The 20,889-nt window shown below is 42.7% G+C and overlaps 1 protein-coding gene across 36 annotated transcripts in view; it reads left to right on the forward strand.

The window, feature by feature from the left end:
* Positions 1-19,038, forward strand: part of GNAS (GNAS complex locus) — a 72,067-nt gene extending 53,029 nt beyond the window's left edge. For 8 of the 36 annotated variants that reach the window (XM_023231870.1, XM_026455135.1, XM_026455137.1 and 5 more), the window contains 12 exons: positions 3,517-3,589; positions 6,803-6,847; positions 11,398-11,452; positions 11,538-11,657; positions 13,258-13,355; positions 17,018-17,072; positions 17,206-17,279; positions 17,377-17,435; positions 17,540-17,660; positions 17,807-17,937; positions 18,189-18,256; positions 18,527-19,038. In XM_023231870.1, the coding sequence (XP_023087638.1) occupies positions 3,517-3,589; positions 6,803-6,847; positions 11,398-11,452; positions 11,538-11,657; positions 13,258-13,355; positions 17,018-17,072; positions 17,206-17,279; positions 17,377-17,435; positions 17,540-17,660; positions 17,807-17,937; positions 18,189-18,256; positions 18,527-18,673 (1,046 nt within the window). In that variant the 3' untranslated portion in view covers positions 18,674-19,038. Of the gene's footprint in view, positions 1-17; positions 119-247; positions 422-3,510; positions 3,590-4,608; positions 4,612-6,802; positions 6,848-7,808; positions 7,891-11,394; positions 11,453-11,537; positions 11,658-13,257; positions 13,356-17,017; positions 17,073-17,205; positions 17,280-17,376; positions 17,436-17,539; positions 17,661-17,806; positions 17,938-18,188; positions 18,257-18,526 lie in introns of those variants that run through there. The other 28 variants (XM_023231868.1, XM_023231881.1, XM_023231880.2 and 25 more) reach the window with 16 other exon arrangements.
* The last annotated feature ends 1,851 nt before the right edge of the window (positions 19,039-20,889 follow it).

Below are 20,889 nucleotides of genomic sequence, written 5' to 3' on the forward strand. Positions count from 1 at the left end.
GGGTCCCCCTCCCCCGGCCCGCCCGTTCTGTGTGTCTCTTGCTCTCGCTCTCGCTCTCTCCCTCTCTCTCTCTTTCTCTCTCTTTTTCCGCGAGGCCTACACGACGCCAGGGGTTTGGGTGCGTGTTGGGGAGGGGGAGGGGGAGGCCCATGGGGCTCCGGAGACTGCGACAAAAAGAGGGTTTCGGGGACAGGAAATCGGGTGGCGGGTAGCGGGAGGGGGACCCGCCTCCGTGGGGTGTGAGATTTGTTGGGAGAGGGAAAGGGGGAAGAAAGGGGCGAGGAGAGGAGGGGGTGACGCTGGGGGGCGCCGTGGTGGCGGAGGGGGCCTCGCCAAAGGGAGGCTTTGGCGGGGAGAAGTGGCCGAGGAGAGTGGGGGGGCTGGTGACATCAGCCCCTCGGAAAGGATCGGAGCGGTAAAGGTGGTGCAGTGGGGGGGGGAGGGGGCGCAAGGGAGTCGTGGCGCCGGAGTTGTGGGGGGGCGGCGAGGGGAGGAGGGAGGGCGGTTGCCGCTGGGCGCGACTTGGTGCGTTTCGGGCAGGACCGACTGTGTGTGCGCGGAGCAGACGTGTCCCGGGCCAGGCCGGGCGGTGGAAGGAGGAGAAGGAGAGTCAAATAAAATAAGACCACCCCCCACCACCAAAAAATGGATAGAGTTAGTACGAGAAGTGTCCAGTGAAGCCAAATGACACGTCATTTTACAGTATGACCTTTTTTTCCCCTTCCAGACTTGCAGGCTTTTTCAAAAGCAGAGCGGAGAATTAATTGTAGCAGCTGCCCCCCCCCCACCACCAGCGCCCCCCCAACACTATTTTAATAAACCATTAAAAAACACATTTTTCTGCTGGCTGGCCACATTGAGAGTGCTTTGTGAAAAGAAAAAACAAAGACATTCACAAATCAGATAAAACGAGAATGACATTTGTCTGTAAATGGCTTCTTGGTCTGGAAATGGCGTGGTTTTTTTTTTTTTGTTTTTTTGTTTTTTTTTTTTGTCTTTTTCAAGGTGGGAGGGGGATTGAGAGTGCTGTAAGGAGACGACTTTTCCTCCAGGTGGGAAGAGATAAAAAGACATTAATTAGTTGTTTATCAAGTGACATTTAGTTGTTTGGTTTTGGGTTTTTTTTTTTTCGATTGCGATTTTTCCTCTGGCAAAAAAAAAATAATAAAATTAAAAAAGGTTATAAGGAGATGGCCTTTCCTCCTTTTTTTTCCTTAAGGTGCTGTTTTGGGGGGGAAAAAAATTTTAAATGACCAAAAGAATTACACAGCATTAATTAAAAATGGAAGTTTTCCACTTCCTTGATAATTTGGCTATCTGAATAAATTTGTGAATTTGCTAGGTTAAGACCTAGTTCGTGGTCACATTTCAACAAAACAGCTTGAGTAGAAAGAAGAAAATATAAAAGGCCGTTTTTTGTTGTTGTTTTTTTCCTTTGGTGGCTTTTGCTTTGCTCTTTTTGGATAGGTCATGACTTTGTTCTCCTGGGTCCAGATTTATAAAAGAAGAAAATTATTAATTAAGTGAAAATAAGTGTCTTTGATGTTTATGCATTTGCAATTTCAGTAGTTAAATGGTCCATGTGTTGCTGTCTTGTCTAAAACTTTTAAAGGCAGAATTATGCTGTTGGGATATTAATATGTGTATAACTTGATTTCAAAGTATAAATCTGGAAAAGTCGAGAATCTTTTCTGTGAATGCTATCTGAATACTAATTTAAGTCAAGTGTGATGCTAATGGTATCTTAAATTTGCAACACCTTTTGTGCTGTGATCACAAAGTCTCCACTTAATTTGAGACTGTTACTCAGAACACACCTTGTGTCACAGGGGCTAATCTAAATGTCCTAGTCTATATGACTACATTACATCATGATGTATTGATTGCCTCTGGCCTAGGAATCTGCAGCTTAAGCCAGTGACACAACATTTTGCATTTTTCAGTGGTGATTCTCACCAAATAATGCCTCCCCCCAAAAGAGGAAACCTAATAATGCCCCAAATCCTCTTTTTACTCTATCTTAATGACATAAAAATTAAGTGAATTAGAGAACTCACAATGATCTTAAAAGAATTTTTCAGCCACATTTCATAAATGTGGAAACTGAGGCACGGATCTGTTTTTGCCTATAAAAGATACGTCCTGTAACTGTTACACAGTTTAGCACTTCTGAAATTAGAATATTAGAGATCCTGCTAAATATTACGTATTCTCTTCATGGCCTCTCTTAATAGTGCCATTTATATTTTTAATTTACCAAAGTTAGGCGCATTAAGATAGTGTTTGCTTTGAAATCAATGTTTCTGTAGAAACTAATTTTAACTTTTACAGATATTGATTATGGGCTTGTGAGAAGGCAAGTGAAGGAGGAATGCTTTGCTATCTGGGCATTAAAACAAAACAATACAATTAAAAGTTAAAAAGGGGTGAAAACAAACAGATTTGTGTGGAAGTAGGGCAAAATATTCACACGTAGATGATCTGTTGGAGAATGTGCATCGCAAAAAAGAAGATGCAAAATAGCCATCCTCCCTCTAGCTTGATGGAAATGTGTTTTTTCCATGAAACATATATGTATTTTTACAAATGAAAGATGATTTTAAAATGGAGGCATGTGTTTCTACTCTTGGAGTTGGGAAGGGCTTGGAATCTTTCATATTCAGTAGTTCCCAGGGATAGTTTTCCTTTTGATTAAAGTTTTGTTCTTGTATTACTTTTTACTGTTACAGTTTACCTAATGCTAATAGGGTCTCAAGAACTGTATTTGATATTAAAGTGTGGTTTTTCCAGAAGATGACAGATAATTGATGGTCTCCCCTTTTCCTCAGCAACATAGTTGTACCCAGAGGGAATTTATCTTTAGAAAGATATAGTTTGTGAGGAAAGAGGAGTATGGCTAAGTGGATAAAATGTAATGCAGTTTTAGGGGTGGATCTTTAAGTAGCCCAAGGGGTAGGAAACCTGCACAGAAAGAAGCTGCGTTGTGAAAATGTTTAGAAGGAAAGTGCTGCATCGCTACGTGATGTGGAAGAGACTGCAGCGTCTGGGCATTGTTGGGAATCCCGGGTATTTTAACCATGAAACATCTGACAACGAATTGTGTGTCTAGATACGTTTATGTGTGAATGTTCATGTATCAGGGATTCAGTTTCACAGTTTTAACTTCAATTTTCTTGTTTACCCCGCAAATGACAAAATTGCGTCATTCCTTCTCTTTGCCCCTTTCCATCACCACCCCACAATTTTTTAAACAAATCAAAAGAAAAAAACTAAAACCAGCAAACCCTGAATTCTTGTTTGTTATTTTGGTGGCGAAATACTGCAGGTAGACACTGAGTTGGACATTGATTTCCTTTTCTCTGCGTCGAAATGTCAAGGAAAGTTGCAAGTCTATGATTTTGTATTTGGTGTTTTGTGTGTTGCTTCTATGGAAAAACAAAACAACAACAGCAGTCCTCCCTGCCCAAAGTGTTAAAATGCCTCCTTCATAACCTGAGACTTACTTTCGTTTTCTAGGTGCTGGAGAATCTGGTAAAAGCACCATTGTGAAGCAGATGAGGATCCTGCATGTTAATGGGTTTAATGGAGAGTAAGTGTCAAATCTGTACAGGGGCACCAAGTAAGAGGAACAGACTTTATACTAACCTTTAGGAAGTATAGGTGGGCTTTGGGGGCTGGGCAGCCAGTTTTCACTTAATTTTTCTGGATTTACATATTAGAAAATTCTGGGAAGGGCTCTTTAGGGTCCCCCCCCACCCCCTTGGATCTTTAGTGCAGCAAATACTACTGATGAAAGCACCAGTGTTTGTGACAAACATCTCCCTATCCCAAGAAAATCATGCCTGGTTGCGGGGGATGCTTGACAGCACTTGGCCCCGTGACAGCCCCTCTCTGGGCCAGGTCCCTGCCACAGCCTGCAGACATCACTGCAGTGTCTTCAATGTGGCTTTGGCCGCCCCCTTGTCCTGCCCATGCTGGTCACTGCAGATTCACCCCTCCCCACCCCACACAGATTTCAATGTAATGAACCAACACAGGATGTTTTAAACTATTAGGGAAACATCGTTTCCATAATATTCTCACCAGAAACAGATTTGGAAGTGGCAGCCCGTGTTATAGTTTGTAATTTTTTTTGTCCCCCTTTAAATTACCATGATGAGCAAATCATTGTTTCTCTTTAAAACAAAAAGCAAATCAGTACCCCTGCCTAAGGAAAAGAGAAGGGAACATTTATGTAAAGGATGGAAAGACTGGGAGTTAGGCACTCCCAGCTTCACTGAGGGGCATTTTTGCCTTTGGAAAGTCCTCCCAGGGATCCTGGTATAGTGCAGTGTGGCAGTCCGGTAGTGGGAATGAAGATTAAACAGGAGAGACTTTATATTAGACCTGTGAGGCAAGTTCGGAAGCCCTGCCTGGCACGAGGAATGCAAACGGAACATTCAATAAATCGGGGAGCTTGCTTTTCTCCCCAAGACCCCAGATTGGGGCCTACCCCTCGTTCTAATGTGACAAAGTGTGTAAAAAACAGAAAAAACTAAGTTGACCAGTCTATTTTCACTGGTGTGAGAGCGTTAACCGCACTAGATTTCGAGCACCTGAAGGCACTAGTTCGTAATTACTAGCTGGTTAGCCCAGTCCTGTTCCCTTTCTTAAACCTGGATTCAATTGAAAATTTAACCTTGAGTTGCTTTGGCTTCCATTTCAAAAGGGGAGATGGAGACAAGGCTGTAGCATTTAATTATACCAATGCCTGCCCACCCCCACCCTCCCCCCCCACAAAAAAAAAGCAAACAAAAAAAAACACACCTTTACTAGTCACTAAGCATCCAGGAAACGAACGTGAACTTTCTCACCTTTCAGAGCAAGGCAGGCAGCTCCTTATGGTGAATTCTAGAATTTGTTAGATCAAATAATTGTTTAGAGAAGGATGACATCACCCATACAAATAGTCCTGTTAGTTTAGGATGCTTTTTCTCCTTTAACCCTGAATTCAGAAGGATTGGTTGGGATGCAGAGGGATGGGCTTCTTTACTCATCTGATTATGACTCTCAGTGGCTTATCCACATGCACATATGTGCTATTGAGTAAGTCAGCATCACTTGTCACCAACCAATTCTGAAATCCTTAATTCTTGACACACCCCTCGATAAAGCCCTGCCAACGGAGACTGCCATCCTGACAGTAAATAAAAACCCGGAGACAGACTTCCAACCATGAATTTGTCATTTGAAGAAAAATCTTGCATAAATTTCCCCCTGCAGCTTGCAGGAGTACTTCTTCATGAGAGTAGTTAAGCAAAAATAATTTGGCCATGTATCCTCTAGATAAATATTTTCATTAAAACTGGACATGGCTAGCATTTCTCAAAGATGCAGCAGCCGCTATTTACCTTATTTTGAGTCGAGTGGAAGCTAAGTCACCTTTGAAATAAATTACTGACAGCTTCATTACTCTACAGATTGCCCTAAAATTTAACAATTTTTATAGAAAGGATTCTCCTGCCTAAGTGAGCCAGCCTGTAACACCAGGCAAGAGTTTTAAACCAGAACTTCTCTTTTCTGTTTTCTTTTTGGAAAGAGGAAGCAACATTCCCAGTTTGCCTTCTCCACAGACAAGGGCATAGATATGTTAAATTTAGCCCGTGAAAGGGTTTGCAGGGGTATTCCTCATGGGATCCTAGATACCTTATTTTTATCTCATCCAACTGCCTCCTTTTTTCTTTTTCCTCACTGCAGTATTGCAACAAAAGCTATTTCCTTCTTAACTCGGAATTCCCTGTGACACAGTGAGATCTGTCCCTAAAGGGTGGTCTGTGTGGTACAGGGTTTTTCCTCCCTGATCTTGCGTTTTGTTAGGGCTCTGCTGAGCTATTAAATTTGCCTTCACTCTCTGCGGGCTGCCATACCGATTAAATTTTTAAGAGTAAGATAATATTGATTTGACCTTCAGAAATACAGAGTTTGGATGTGGATTTTCTAACCCAAAGCTAACTCTTTTTCTTACACTTAGTGCCAGGAACAAAACAAAACCAAAATATAAACACCATTAACATTGGTTGAACTAAGCTGATCAATTACCAAACTGTAGAAGGCTGCCCTTCGGCCTTCAAGGAGGAATTCCTGCTGTTTATGAAGATTGGGTTTGGGGTTTTTTTTTTTCTATGGTGGTAGTGGGTGGGCTTTTGTTGTTTTAATTTTTTTTTTTTTTTTTTTTTTTTTTTTTTTTTTGCTGTATCACAGTCCAGACATAGTTTAATGACAATTTATGCGGAACAATTATTTATAAATAAAACCATTTTATAGGTAGTTTCCTTCCACTGCCAGAAGTGAGGTCATTAGTTTTGCAGGAAATCCTGGGCAGAAATCTCCCCCGTCTATGCTTTTGTGCTTTAAGTTACAACATTGGGAAGATTCTGACCTGGGAGAATTAGGAGCCTTATGCGCTGCCACATTCTCAGAAGAATTGTGAGATAAATCACTGCTTTAGCTCCCTAATGCATGTACGTTTAGTGAAAGCACAAGAAAATAATTATCCATCCCTCCTGTGTCCGACCAGAGTCTCCAGAGAGCTCTGTTAATTCTGCAGCAAACGTGTAGGATTCTTCCCCCATGGCCTGCAGTCTCAGTGGACGTTCCCATTTAGCCAGAAAGGCGACCTAAGAATTAACGGGAGGATGGATGGCGCGCGAATTGTTGCTTTTGCTCTTGGCTGATTGTTTAGGAATGTAGAGAGACTGTGTGGGGTTTGTGTGAAATTGCGGTGCCTTGCAGATTAGGTGAGCTTTCAATCTCTCTTTAAAAGGGGCGGCGAAGAGGACCCGCAGGCTGCAAGGAGCAACAGCGATGGGTAGGCACATTCAAAAACAGAAAAATTTTTTAACAAACAAAACAAACATGAAGATCATACTGGGAAACTGAGGCCAGAGACCCGGGAAGAAAATAAAAATCATTTAAAGGACCATCAGCCATATTGGCATACATTTGCAAATAACACACAATTTCCTGACATTTTGGAGCAAGTAAAGTGCGTAACATAATTTTTTTGGCCATGCTTAAAGTAGAATGAGATCCAGCTGGGGGAAAGTTATAGATTTCAGCTTTAGACGATCAATTTAGGATTTTGAGAATTGATGTTTTTCCATATGGTTTGTTTTCCCCCAGCTCTCCATTCGAACCAGCTACTTGTTTTTAAAACTATCTACTAAATTCCGTCTACCCACTGGTTGGTCTGATTTTAAAATTTCAGACCTCTTTGAAACAAAATTTTTTTCCTTTATTAAAATATGCAATGCTGCACCGTCTTTAATTTTGAAAAATGCCTTGGTACCTTGCAGCAGGTCGTTAAGAATCATCTTGAAAAGCCTCTGGCCTTTTAAAAATGATCAAATTTATTTGAATCCAAGGCACTTTACGTTAGCTAGTGCATAAGGAAATTCATGATGGCATCTTTTATTTTTCCATTCATTATCAAATTATTTTTTCTTTGCTTCCTGCATCCCCACACCCATCACACACACACACACGCACACACATGCACATGCATACACAGACACGCACACACATGCACACGCGCACACAGCCACACGCGCCACGCGCGCACACACGCATGCCAGGTAACCACTCCAGCTCTGCTGTGTGGTTAGCGTGCAGCGGTGGAGTGGCTCTTTTTCATGAGAACATCCACAACCATCGACTTAGTTTAGAGCATCTCAAAGAAACAGCTTCTGTGGCCGGGGAGGGGAGGGGCAAAAACCTTGGGGTCTGGGGACAAAGTAACTGACACATGTTTGTTCATCTGTTTCTTTTAGAATATATTATCCCTAGATGATGGCTACAGTTTCTCATCTTCCCGGCTATGTCCTATCACAATTTGCATGCTGGAATTGCTCGGTCTTAGGAACTTCTAATAAGAATACTATTCTGTTGTCTGGGGGGGGCGGGGGGGATGGGGCCCCTACTACCTTACCTTAAACGATGATTGAAAAAACAAAAAATGGACTGAAATCCTTAATTGGCAGAAATGTAGTGTGACAACTATCCAAAAAGGCATCTCTATAAGAAATGACTAATTGACAATCTACTGTACCAAAAGTTGGCATTTGAGCAAAATATGACAAGTCCTTAGTGAGCAACCTACTGTGTACTAGATGTCGTGCTAAACCCTTGAACCCTACTAATACCTTGGCCTGCACATCTCTCTGACTCTGTTCTGCAAGTCAATATAAGTATTAACATTCGTGAGAAATAAAAATTCTCTGCATGTTTCAGCAATCCCTGTATCTCGCGTCTGTCTTCTGTCTTCCTTCCTTTGTCTGTCTTTTCCTACCAAAGCACAAGGATAAGGTGGAGACCTGAATAGCCTCCCCCACCACTTAGTTAGCTGAAGCGGGGGAGGGGAGGAGCTCTTACAACCTGAACGCAGCCCATCTGCTTTATACATAGAAGGGGGAGGAGGAGGCACCAAGACCCTAAAAGTACTTCCAGCCTTAGTCCCAATTTTGTAGCGAATCAGAATTCTAGCTAATGGCATATGTTTTGCCTTTGTTGAGTAGTTTAAAGACATCTAAGGAATTTTCTCTGAATTTCACAATCAACGTTAAATTCATTAAGCAATAGTAAACGTGATGATGAACCTGCCAGCCCTCAGTATAATATCTCCATCTACATAGTAATTGCTTCAATGGAAGAATTTTAGGTTTTAGTATTACACACCCGAATTAGATTTTAGATTTCTATTTTAGCTGTTTTATACTTGATATACTCCCACACCTATTCACATACGTAGATGAATACTGAACACGTTCTCAAAATATCCGTATTTTAAGACGGGAAGTTTTCCAATTATCATACTACTGCTTAGACCAAAATATCAAACTGAATGAAAGAAACTTGTTTCTGGAAATACTTTTCTCTTGCTGTATGCAGATTTGGATATTTAGTACCCGAATGTATCTAATTTTACTATTGTGGAACCTCAAAACCAAAGGTTCATAGCTTTCATTACCTATGAAATGGAGCCTGCTTTTAATGAATGGGAATAGATTTGTCCTAGGGGGTTTAGGTAAATTCTGAATTCAAAAGTGAACATTGGGGACCCTCAAACACATGTCCTTTTAATTTCTAACATCTGAATAATTGATGTTAGACTAATACCAAGGCTGGAAATTCTTAATTTCAGACATGAGCTTTGATTCTGCACATACAAAGCAGACAGTCCCACAGAACGGTCAGGACTCACGCCCTTCCACTCGAAGGTGGTTGCTTTAGGAGTCAGGGCCAGAATCAGATGTCAGGTTTGTGCACAAGACCTGAAGCTCGCCTCCCTGTCATCTGTGTTTCTGAGGTTCTCCGGACCTGCAGCACTTCTACTCAAATGGCCCTGAGGGGATTCCCGGCAACATCTGTCCCCCATCCCAACCCCAGACACCCCCCACCACCAATGAGCATGACCCCTCTGAACTTCATCAGCTCTTCAGTGTAGAAGAGCAGTGGTGCAGAGACCTGTGAAAGAGGCTTCACGTAGGAAAGGGGCGAGATGGGATCCTTCAGCAGGTGAAGGCCCAGAAGTACACAGACGTTTATTCAGAAAGAATAAATTCGCAAGTATAATTCTTTGAGAAAGGAAAGACCAAATGATTTGTGGAAGGCCTGTCGACAGGCGTGCACTTGGCCCCACCGTCCGTCCCCGTCCCCCCACCCCCGGCCCGCCCCTGCTGCTCCACTGACCACCCTGTCTGCTCTTGCTAATTAACCTCCCTTCACCTTTCCTCTGCCTTAACTTTGTCATGTTCTAGTCTGGAGGGATTATATGTTTAATTTCTACCTCCATTCTATGAATTGGTGAATCAGCCAAGTGAATGCTTCAAAAACTGGGAATCTCAAAAGATAAATACATACATGTGTATGTGTGTGTGTGTGTGTGTGTATATGTATATATACACACACACACATACACAAACCATGAAAAAGATAAACTCTGTCCCCTCCATATCCCACCCCCATTGGTTTCTGCCTCCGTGACTCAAGACTTCCCCCTCTCAGCCTCAGTTTCCCCATCAGAGGAGGAGGACCGTAGCACCTTTTTTCCGCATGATGATGCCCTCACCTCCCAGGGCCTCACAGGCACAGCAGGTGTGCTGTGTGTGCTTGTTCCATTTTTGGGCTATAGACCTGATGAGGTACATACTCCACACAAGAGGCCTTTTCTTGCCCCCTGAAAACATCAACTCGAGAACCTTCCCTGGCTGTGCTTCTAATGAAGGCTAGTTTCTGAAAAACATACAGCATTTGGATCAGTGTAATCTGGTACAAAAATTAACATTCTCTTGTCCCCAGAAGCCAAAGGGTGCGGCCTTTACCTGTGGGACCAGTAACCCTGAATATAGATAATTCTGTAAAGACCACACAGGCCGTCCCATGTGGCTGAGTTAAAGTCAAGGAAAAGCTACAAAACCTTCGACCTCTACTTACCAGCGGGATCTGACCCCCTTCCCCTTAGATTATCAGGCCTTCTAGGGGGTGGAATCTTATTTGATTCCTGTTGCACATGGACCAACATGTACTAACATCATGAACTAGAAATTTCATTGCTGCTAGCCGCAGTGCCTGGAGCATCGCACATATGACACTTTTTTTTTTTTTTTTTTTTTGATGGAGTCTCACTCTCACCCTGGCTGGAGTTCAGTGGCGCCATCCCGGCTCACTGCAACCTCTGCCTCCCGAGTAGCTGGGATTACAGACACATGCCACCACGCCCAGCTAATTTTTTAATGTTTTTAGTAGAGATGAGGTTTCACCATGTTGGCCAGACTGGTCTCGAACTTCTGACCTCGGGCAGTCTGCCCACCTCAGGCTCCCAAAGTGCTGGGATTACAGGCGTGAGCCATCGCTCCCAGACTCCTGTAATGAACTGTTAGAACCACCACCACCTGTGCTCACTGGTTTTCTCACTATGCCCATCTAGCAACTGAGTGAATTCCAAGTCAAACCACGGGACTGTTTTGCTCCACCCCAACCTCAGAGTGACCTATCACTCCAGCCTCACCCCTACCCAGATGCTGATAAGACCAGGAGAAGCCTTTAGGAAGTGTTAGTATGTAGTGTGGGGGTTTCCAACCCATGAAAGATAAAATGAGCTGCATGCAACTTCTGGTACAGTCAAGATTGTTAAGGCAATTTGCTAATCTGCCCGATTGGGCATGTCCTCAGGACACATTTGGGAGGTTATAATTTGCAACCACGTTTATTCAGCTACCTCCAATCTTTGTACAGATATGAGCCCACAACTCCTTGAAGAACAGAATACTATGCTTTTTAGTCGGGATATCTTTATGAAAGCAGTACTCTTCAACTGATGTGGTGCAATATGATTTTCTTTTCTTTTCAATCCCACTGCAGTGAGAAGGCAACCAAAGTGCAGGACATCAAAAACAACCTGAAAGAGGCAATCGAAGTACGTTCTGGCTCCTTGTGCTTTCTGTCTTGTAGCCCCTCCCACCCAGTGCTGTTCCCTGACCGCTCTGCTAAATCATTTTCAGACCATCGTGGCCGCCATGAGCAACCTGGTGCCCCCTGTGGAGCTGGCCAACCCCGAGAACCAGTTCAGAGTGGACTACATTCTGAGTGTGATGAACGTGCCTGACTTTGACTTCCCTCCCGTAAGCTACACCCCAACTTGTGTGGCCTTAGCCCTGCCCACCTGAGCAGAGTGTTCCTATAGGAACGTCAGTGGCAGCCCTGCACGTGGGCAAGAGCACCCAAACCACACTTCAGGCAAAAACATATTTCAGTGATGTCCATCCTTAGGAAGAAGTTAGTTTCATGTGTAACCTTAATAATCATTAGGGCTTTGTTCAAGATGGATGAGCAAAATTCTGTCACCCCTTGTACATCTTAGCTCACCTGTCCTCACAAATAAACATCACTCTTTACTACAATCTCACTTTATTAGATTGTAAATTTTTATGAGGAAAAAAGTTGTGAGCTACGGCAGGCTTAATTATTCCCTCATTCACTTCTTAGGACAAACAAAACTATTTTAAATATGGCACACAAATACTAATTGTCCATTTACTCCACTGGAAGTGCCCTAAGGTGTACCTTGGGATGCCTCAGTGAAGTGCCAAATGGAAGACATTCTCATTTTAAACAGGTGACCTTTTAACATTGATTAAGAGTTTTTCTAAAGTCAGTCCTTGTCTCGGGGCAAATGAAATCTTTTCTCATTATTTAAAAAAATGAAATATATCTAAATTATACCTCAAAAATCATCATGAAATATAACATATGGAAAAGATTTTCCTCTGGATGCACAACACTGTTGGCTCCCTAAAGAACTACTTTTAGGGAACAAAAAACCATTCAAGCCCAAGCATATATGTTTAGGCCCCTTCGTGGGGAGAATGGCTTATAAGCGGGGAATGGGAAATGAGATGGAAAGATGTATGCGTTTGTAAGGCCCACAAGGAAGAGACTTGTCTACAGCTAAAACAATGAGTTATTGTTGCCTTTTGTCAGGCTTTCGTGGGAATTTGTGTTTGTATATTTTAGATGGATTTGGCTGCAAACTTACATTAGCAGAGAAATTAGTAGTATTTAGTTAGTATGGATAGCTAAATTATTTTAAATAGCATCATTTTGAAAAAATTAAAGCAGTAAACACAGTATGTATAATATAACCCATTGACTTTCTTGAAATATGAGTCCATATTTAATAGGAAAAACAGCAGCCTATTAAAAATATATCCAAACAATAACCTTTTATTAGTCCTACTAACATCTTTTTATGTTCCTACCTACAAGTCCCCTGTCATACTTTTTTTTTGTTAAGATTCACATTTTCCCAAAAGGAAGATTCAGTCCCGGCACATCCTACAAATGAAGTTTCTTATTTTCACAACACTGAACCATTTATTGGCATATTCACCTAACACAGATTAGTGTATATTCTTCCTAAACAATTCTGTAAAGAAACTAAACTCAGTAGCTCACCCCATTCCCCCCCACACACACAAAAAGAAATGACCCAAAACCAGTAATTCACAATAAGACCAGCAGCTAATTGCATGAACTTTTGAATATGTTTAGCGTGTTGAATTAAAGTTCTTTGTGAGCATTAATTCATTAATTGGGCTCACAATTCAGAATCACACCAAGTGTCGGTCACATAGGGAACTCTGCTCTCGGGGTTCGAATGACAGTGTCCTTGATTAGTTCAAGCTCTTGTCTTTCTCTAAACTTTCTTGTGTTCACTTGCAGGAATTCTACGAGCATGCCAAGGCTCTGTGGGAGGATGAAGGAGTGCGTGCCTGCTATGAACGCTCCAACGAGTACCAGCTGATTGACTGCGCCCAGTAGTAAGTAACCCCACCCAACACACCGGCACATAAAACAGGCAGAACCAAGAAAACATGCAAACCTGTGATCCTGCTCGGAAAGCTCCTTGTCGATGATTCCTTTCGTAGAAGCCAACCAGTTACCCCACTGGCAGAAAGTTCGAATCTGACTGAATTGTTTTATAAAGTCCTTAATTGCATTTTTTTTTTTAAGTGCAGTGACATCATTTTATATAAACATTGAATGCCCGTTAGAGCAAGATGATGATGAATTTCATAGTAGTCCTAATTACTGGGAAGTAATTAATTGAATTGACCCGAAGCATTTACGGAAATAGGGCAGTTCTCACATTTTGAATAATGTAAAAATACTACATTTTATTGCTGTAATTTTAAAACGTAACAAAGAGGAACAGTGAAGACAGCTATGCCTTGTCTCTCGTTGGTAGTTGTTGATTGCTCTATTTCTGCTCTCAGGTAAGTGACTCTAGTAGCTGCCTAGTGTTACTAGATCTTAGTGACTCTAAGTAGAGTTTGCTTTTGTGTTGTCTTGACTTTTGAACTCTATTTCATGTCCTTATTTATTCCTTCCCCCCCCGGGTCTTGATTTCAAGGATGGTAAGTGGTCAGTGTATTTTAAATCCTAAACTGTATGCCTAAGCAGTACAGTACCGTGGTGGGGTCATTTTCAAATAAAACAAATTACTACCTGCAAGGAGGATGAGTTAAGGCCTGCAGTAGCAATGGGAAAGGCATCTTTCTCCAAAGTCACTCATAAAGGTGGGCTCGCCTGATTATGAGTTGGTAAATGAAGAAGGGGGAAACTTATGAAACAGATTTGATTGCACAACTCCACCTGATGCCCAAGCTGCTATCCTTGTTGCCTAACACCTGACTTACTGTTCCCTCAGGGACTGCCCTCTGTCCCTGTCACCCACCATGGTCTCTCCCAGAGGACATCATACCCCATAGCTAGAAAGTTGCCTTTTAAATAGTTTATGGCCTCTCTCATCTTGCACATGATATAGCAAGCATATGGTGGTCAGGGTTATTTAAAAAATATATAAAGATTATTATTATTATTTAGATGGAGTCTCACTGTGTTGCCCAGGCTGGAGTGCAGTGGTGCGATCTTGGCTCACTGCAACCTCTGTCTCCTGGGTTCAAGTGATTCTCCTGCCTCAGCCTCCTGAGTAGCTGGGACTACAGGTGCCCGCCACCACACCCAGCTAAGTTTTGTATTTTTAGTAGAGATGGGGTTTCACCATATTGGCCAGGCTGGTCTCGAACTCCTGACCTTGTGATCTGCCTGCCTTGGCCTCCCAAAGTGCTGGAATTAGAGGCGTGAGCCACCATGTCCGGCCAAAAATGTAAAGATATCTTTTGTTTGTTGATGCTGCACAAATGCACAAAGCAGTCTCAGTTAATATTATGAAGTAGGAGTGTCTTGTGACTTGGGACAGGGGAGTCTAGTAGAGGTTTGATGTTTTAGCTGTCCTTATTACAAGTAGCTGAAACTCGGAACTGATTTTGCTATAGGAAGTATTAACTAATCAGAACCAAGGTGCCAGGCTGACTCACCAAGGGCTAAGATTGCTTTACTTAGTAGCCTCAAGCCCAAGGAACTGATTGTGAAAACCACCTGAATAAACAAGAGGGAGGAAGAGGTAATACTGTTTATCTATAAATCCTATAAGCCTATGTTAGGGTCTGTGCAATCTACCAACCCCAGCCCTGCCTGCCCATAGGAAATTCCTTTGATTATTTTCAGTTGCCACATACATAGATATTCCACGGTTTAATATACAAGCAAATTTGTGTATTTTTTCAAGGAACAGAAAAACAGTCCATCTTGGCTGGTCCCTATAGCCCCCAGCCCCCACTCCTTCTTCAACAAAGTCCCTGATTTTCTCAAAAGTTCTAACTAAAAGCTGGAAGCGCTAATTATAGTAACGCAAAACAAATGGAAATCCTGGAATTGTTTGCATTTTGTATTTTGGATCCAAGTCAGAAGTGAAGTACAGGTACAAGATTAGGAGAGTTTAACCATCCCAGTTTTGAATGCTGGGGGGCAGGGAGTCACAGCTGCATTAATTAACAGTAGCTTAGCCAGGTTGTTGAAGTTTGTTGGGTTTCGTTTTCTCTCTCAAATCATTTAGAAGTTTTTGGGGTTTTTTAATGCAACACTCAATTACTCCTGAAACTTTGTCTGAAAACTGCACCATTTGTATAGATCATGAAAAGTTGTAAGGAAACTCAGAGAAAAAGAACAACGCAGCTTAAAACCTTTAAAATGTCCTCCCTCACCGCTGGCTGAAACAGTCCTGCATCTGCCGTGGCCAGCACGTTTCTGTTGAACTGCCTTTATGTTCAAGTTGGGATACTGGTACCGTGCCCATTTCTTAAGCTGCCTATTTTTATTTGTTGAGCTGGGGTTTGGCTGGCTCCACTCCAGATGTCTCTCTCACAAGATTTGGTGCTGATGATCTATTTATAGAACTGTGGTTCTGTTGCCATGGTAACATGCTGGAGGCCAGGGCGGCTGGGGAGCTATTTCTGGACTGGTGCTGTAATGTAAGATTGATTGGGCAAGTTAGTATATCCTCTAAGCCAGACTAACTCTGAACTAGTAAAAAGGAAGAGGGGAACACAAAACTTAGGCAGTTTCTTGAAAAAGACTTTTCTCTGTTTATGATTTTCTTTTCTCATTAGCCCGCTTTAAAAATCTCTACATGCCCCTCCCCCCAAAAAATAAACTGGTTTTAACATTAATTTTCTGTATTAATTAAATTACCCCAGTCTTTCAAAAGTAAATTTTCCTGTGTGTCTAGTCAAGCAACACAAACAAGATGCTTTTTAAATGAAAAGCTTAATATCTGGAATGTTCTATTTCATGGACCAAACAGAACGGAAGAGAACTTTGTGTTTGTTTCCTGTTCAGGATGGCTAGGGCGAGAAGGGCCCCTTTGTGCCAACCTCTTTTGTTCGCTTTAATCAATGAGATTCTTAAAAAGTGAAAAGGAAGGGATACAGATTCTCAGTAAGTAAAACAATCTCATGTGCCCTTGAGGAGAAAGTCCTTGATGTTTTTAAGAATGTCACTTTGTTTATTTTTTTAACTGAATGATATAGAGATATACAGTTTTCAAACTGTTTGCCATTTTAGTCAGGCAATTTGAAAATTAAAATGTTTTTGTCTCGCATTACCAAATGGCACAGAATGTGATAGGTCAGACTGGTTTTGGGGTCCTTTCTCTACTGGTTGATATGCATAAAACCTTTTAAAAATCAAGAATATTACCAGAGAGCAACAGGAATAAACAAGCTAAGTAAATAATAAAAAAGAAAAACAAAAAAATAAACATGAAGAACAAAGCCCCACCACTGTCCTGTGCTGTTTGTGTGGCCCCACTGCACCGAGGCCGCAGGCTAACTGCTAGACGCATCTAGAGTTCCCTGATTCCTAAAATTATTTATCTTAAATCCCATTTGGCCTAACTTTCTTAAGGCATCAGCTTTGAGTTATAAATGTAACCAACACACAAAGCAAATGTGCCATTGACTTAGTGCTGCATAACTGAGGGACGGTCACTTCCGTTGAGCCTGACCTTACAGAGACACAAATAGTCGGCAAATGAATGTGAACGCTGTGAACACCCCATGTGCCTTTCTTTTTCTCCCAGCTTCCTGGACAAGATCGATGTGATCAAGCAGGCTGACTATGTGCCGAGCGACCAGGTGTGCAAAACCCCTCACCACCAGAGGACTCTGAGCCCTCTTTCCAAACTACTCCAGACTTTTGCTTTAGATTGGAAATTATTACTATTTCGATTGGCTTTGCTGAGATCCATTGACCTCAATTTTGTTCTAGGACCTGCTTCGCTGCCGCGTCCTGACTTCTGGAATCTTCGAGACCAAGTTCCAGGTGGACAAAGTCAACTTCCAGTAAGCCCACTGTTACCTTTTTATATAACAGAGATCATGGTTTCTTGACATTTACCCCAGCCCCTCTGGAATAACCAGCTGTCCTCCTCTCCGCCAGCATGTTTGACGTGGGTGGCCAGCGTGATGAACGCCGCAAGTGGATCCAGTGCTTCAACGGTAGGACGCTGTGGGCTTGGCTGTTCGTGAAGAACGCTTTGCTTCTGTGTTGTTAGGGATCAGTGTCGCTGCTCACGCTCTTGGCTTTGCTTTCTTTGGTTAAGATGTGACTGCCATCATCTTCGTGGTGGCCAGCAGCAGCTACAACATGGTCATCCGGGAGGACAACCAGACCAACCGCCTGCAGGAGGCTCTGAACCTCTTCAAGAGCATCTGGAACAACAGGTTTGTGGAGTGACCGCCCACCCCCTGCGCTTGCCCAGGAGGCCCTGGTCTGCACTGTTTGTAGAAAAGAACCCCGTGCAAGCATTCCAGACCCCTGGCCGAAAGCGTGCTTCTCCCGGGCATTCACTCGGCCTCCCTTCTTGCAGATGGCTGCGCACCATCTCTGTGATTCTGTTCCTCAACAAGCAAGATCTGCTCGCTGAGAAAGTCCTTGCTGGGAAATCGAAGATTGAGGACTACTTTCCAGAATTTGCTCGCTACACTACTCCTGAGGATGGTGCGTATGGCTTCCACTCTTCTGGCTGTTCATTGCAGTGGTTCTTTTTCAAACAGTCGGGCTGAAAACCCCCATCCTCCTCCCACCACCAAACCATGAAGGATCTATAAGAGAAGCAAGAAAAACACACTTCCATTAATTCTCATATGGAAAAATCAGGGTTTTGAAGACTTCAGGAGCTACAATGATGCTAGCACCCCAGCTCTGCTTGAATTTTTGATTACATTAATATATATTCCCTTTTTTTATAGCCACTCCCGAGCCCGGAGAGGACCCACGCGTGACCCGGGCCAAGTACTTCATTCGAGATGAGTTTCTGGTGAGTTGAGCCTGTCTTTAGTTTCCTCTCTTGCTCCTCCTCTTTTTCTCATGGATGTAAATTTACTTCAGGGGTTCAGCTACCCAGGTCCATGGTTTTAGTTCACGCACGTCCAGTGTGGATTTGAGTTCTTTGCACCCCTCCTTTTGCTTTCGTTTTCATATGACATCAGAGACTGGCCAACAGCCGTCCCTGGTAGGTGTCCCCATCGGTGATAGGGTGGTTCCTGGTGAGGGTGTCACTGACGAGTCCCTGCGTTTGTACCCGCAGAGGATCAGCACTGCCAGTGGAGACGGGCGTCACTACTGCTACCCTCACTTCACCTGCGCTGTGGACACTGAGAACATCCGCCGTGTGTTCAACGACTGCCGTGACATCATTCAGCGCATGCACCTTCGTCAGTACGAGCTGCTCTAAGAAGGGAACCCCCAAATTTAATTAAAGCCTTAAGCACAATTAATTAAAAGTGAAACGTAATTGTACAAGCAGTTAATCACCCACCATAGGGCATGATTAACAAAGCAACCTTTCCCTTCCCCCGAGTGATTTTGCGAAACCCCCTTTTCCCTTCGGCTTGCTTAGATGTTCCAAATTTAGAAAAGCTTAAGGCGGCCTACAGAAAAAGGAGACAAGGCCACAGAAGTTCCCTCTGACTTTCAATAAAAATAAATAAAACAACAGCAGCAAACAGAAATAAAATGAAATAAAAGAAACAAATGAAATAAATATTGTGTTGTGCAGCATTAAAAAAATCAAAATAAAAATTAAATGTGAGCAAAGAATGATGGGACTCCCGTGAGTTACTTGTGGTTCTGAGCAGATTCCCGTCGTTCATGGTTTTGACTTGGCCCTTACATCAAAAGTTGGGAGGCCCCAAGGTGAAGTGGGTATAAAAATCTCACCACTGTTATGTTTTCTGGTGACCGTAATCTGTAGGCATCTTGAAATAATTTTCAGACAATAGGGAAAGTCCACTCCTGTTGATCTCCCAAACTTTTACCCCATAGTGAACCACTCTACATTTTGATCACTGCCATCCTATCCAAAGATTCTACCAACTTACACCATTACATCATCACACAGTTTGCCTGCTGACCCAGGCTTCCTAAGAAAAGGAGTGTATTTTTTGCTATAAGATAGGGACTAAATGATGTGGAGAAATATAGGAGTGCAGTGTTTCAAATCAATGGAGTTATTCAAGAAATGGTGTAGCCATTTGGGGAAAATTTAGACTGGATCCCTACCTCATTGCACACACCAAAATGAATTTGACATAAGTTGATCACATACATCTAAATAAAAGGTACTTTTTAAAGTGGCTATTTTACAGTTAAACTCTTCGGTTTATAAAGGGCCTCTCTGCAGCATAACCTGAGACCTAAAGGCCTTAAGGGGGTTGGGGATGACTACAAAAATGAAAATCACACTTCAAATTTGAATGGCGGAAGGGCCTGGGTCGGGTAAAAATTTAACAAAGGGTTTACTTCCTTAATAAGCAGAGTTTTTATGAATTAATAAGCAATATCATCAGAAAAATGGGCACAGTATATAACCATGCAACTTAAATACAAATAGCTAATAAACCTCGGGATATGTGGAACGTCACTCACAATATTCACTATAATTGGGAGTGGGGATGCGGGTCCACACTCAATGGGTTGGAGTATGGCTTATTTCTGAGGTCCTGTGGGTTCCCTAGACTTTCAGCCCTAGGCTTATCCCCCAAGGTGTGATCACTTACGTGGTAACTTCCTGGGTGGCTCCCAGGAAGGGTGGGAGGAAGTGACCAGCATCAACGATGGTGCCCTCTGAAGCTGGTCAAATGGGACTTCAAGTTCATTCTGTAGCCCAGGCCCCAAATCCACTTCCTATTCTAGTTTCCAGATCTAATTACTCTCACCCAAATTAATCATACAGTATAGCTCACCAGAGGTGAGCAATGAGCCCCAAGGGGGACAGAAAAGTAGCAAATACCTGCATTTCCATCCAATTTGTCACACAACATTCAGTCCACATGTGCTTGCTATGCAGTTTTTAGTACAAAGCCCTCAAAACCCCCCAAATAAATACACAATCCAAGTAAAAATCGGGGCTTGCTATGCAGTTTTTAGTACAAAGCCCTCAAAACCCCCCAAATAAATACACAATCCAAGTAAAAATCGGGGCTTGCTATGCAAATATAACCAAAAGACTAGCCCACAAGTTCCCATAATCCTCCAAAGCACCCCAAATAAACACCTAAAACCTGGACAGTGGCTATCAAGTGTAACCACAAGACCAGCCCCTAGCTCCTCTTCCAAGATGGCCACCTGTATGCCCCTTTTGCACAGAAATTCTGGAACCATCTAAGCATAATCCACATGAGATTGTCACAGCTCTAGCCACATATCCATCAAAATTAGAAAACACAAAATTCCCAGGCCATAGAGATGCCCAGGAAAATGATACCACAGAAGCCCACCTTGTTGGTCATAACTGACAGAGACTTCACGGGATCTTCTAGAAGAAGGGCCACAAAAGTCACAGTTATCAGGTATCTGCCAGTGCTAGCCATTACCCAATGGGATAGGTTCAGCTGCTATTTTGACAGCGAGTAAAAGAGGCCCAGAGAGGCCCCAAGAGAGGTCTCTAAT

Source organism: Piliocolobus tephrosceles, chromosome 20 (genome assembly GCF_002776525.5).
Source record: "Piliocolobus tephrosceles isolate RC106 chromosome 20, ASM277652v3, whole genome shotgun sequence".
NCBI lineage: Eukaryota > Metazoa > Chordata > Mammalia > Primates > Cercopithecidae > Piliocolobus > Piliocolobus tephrosceles.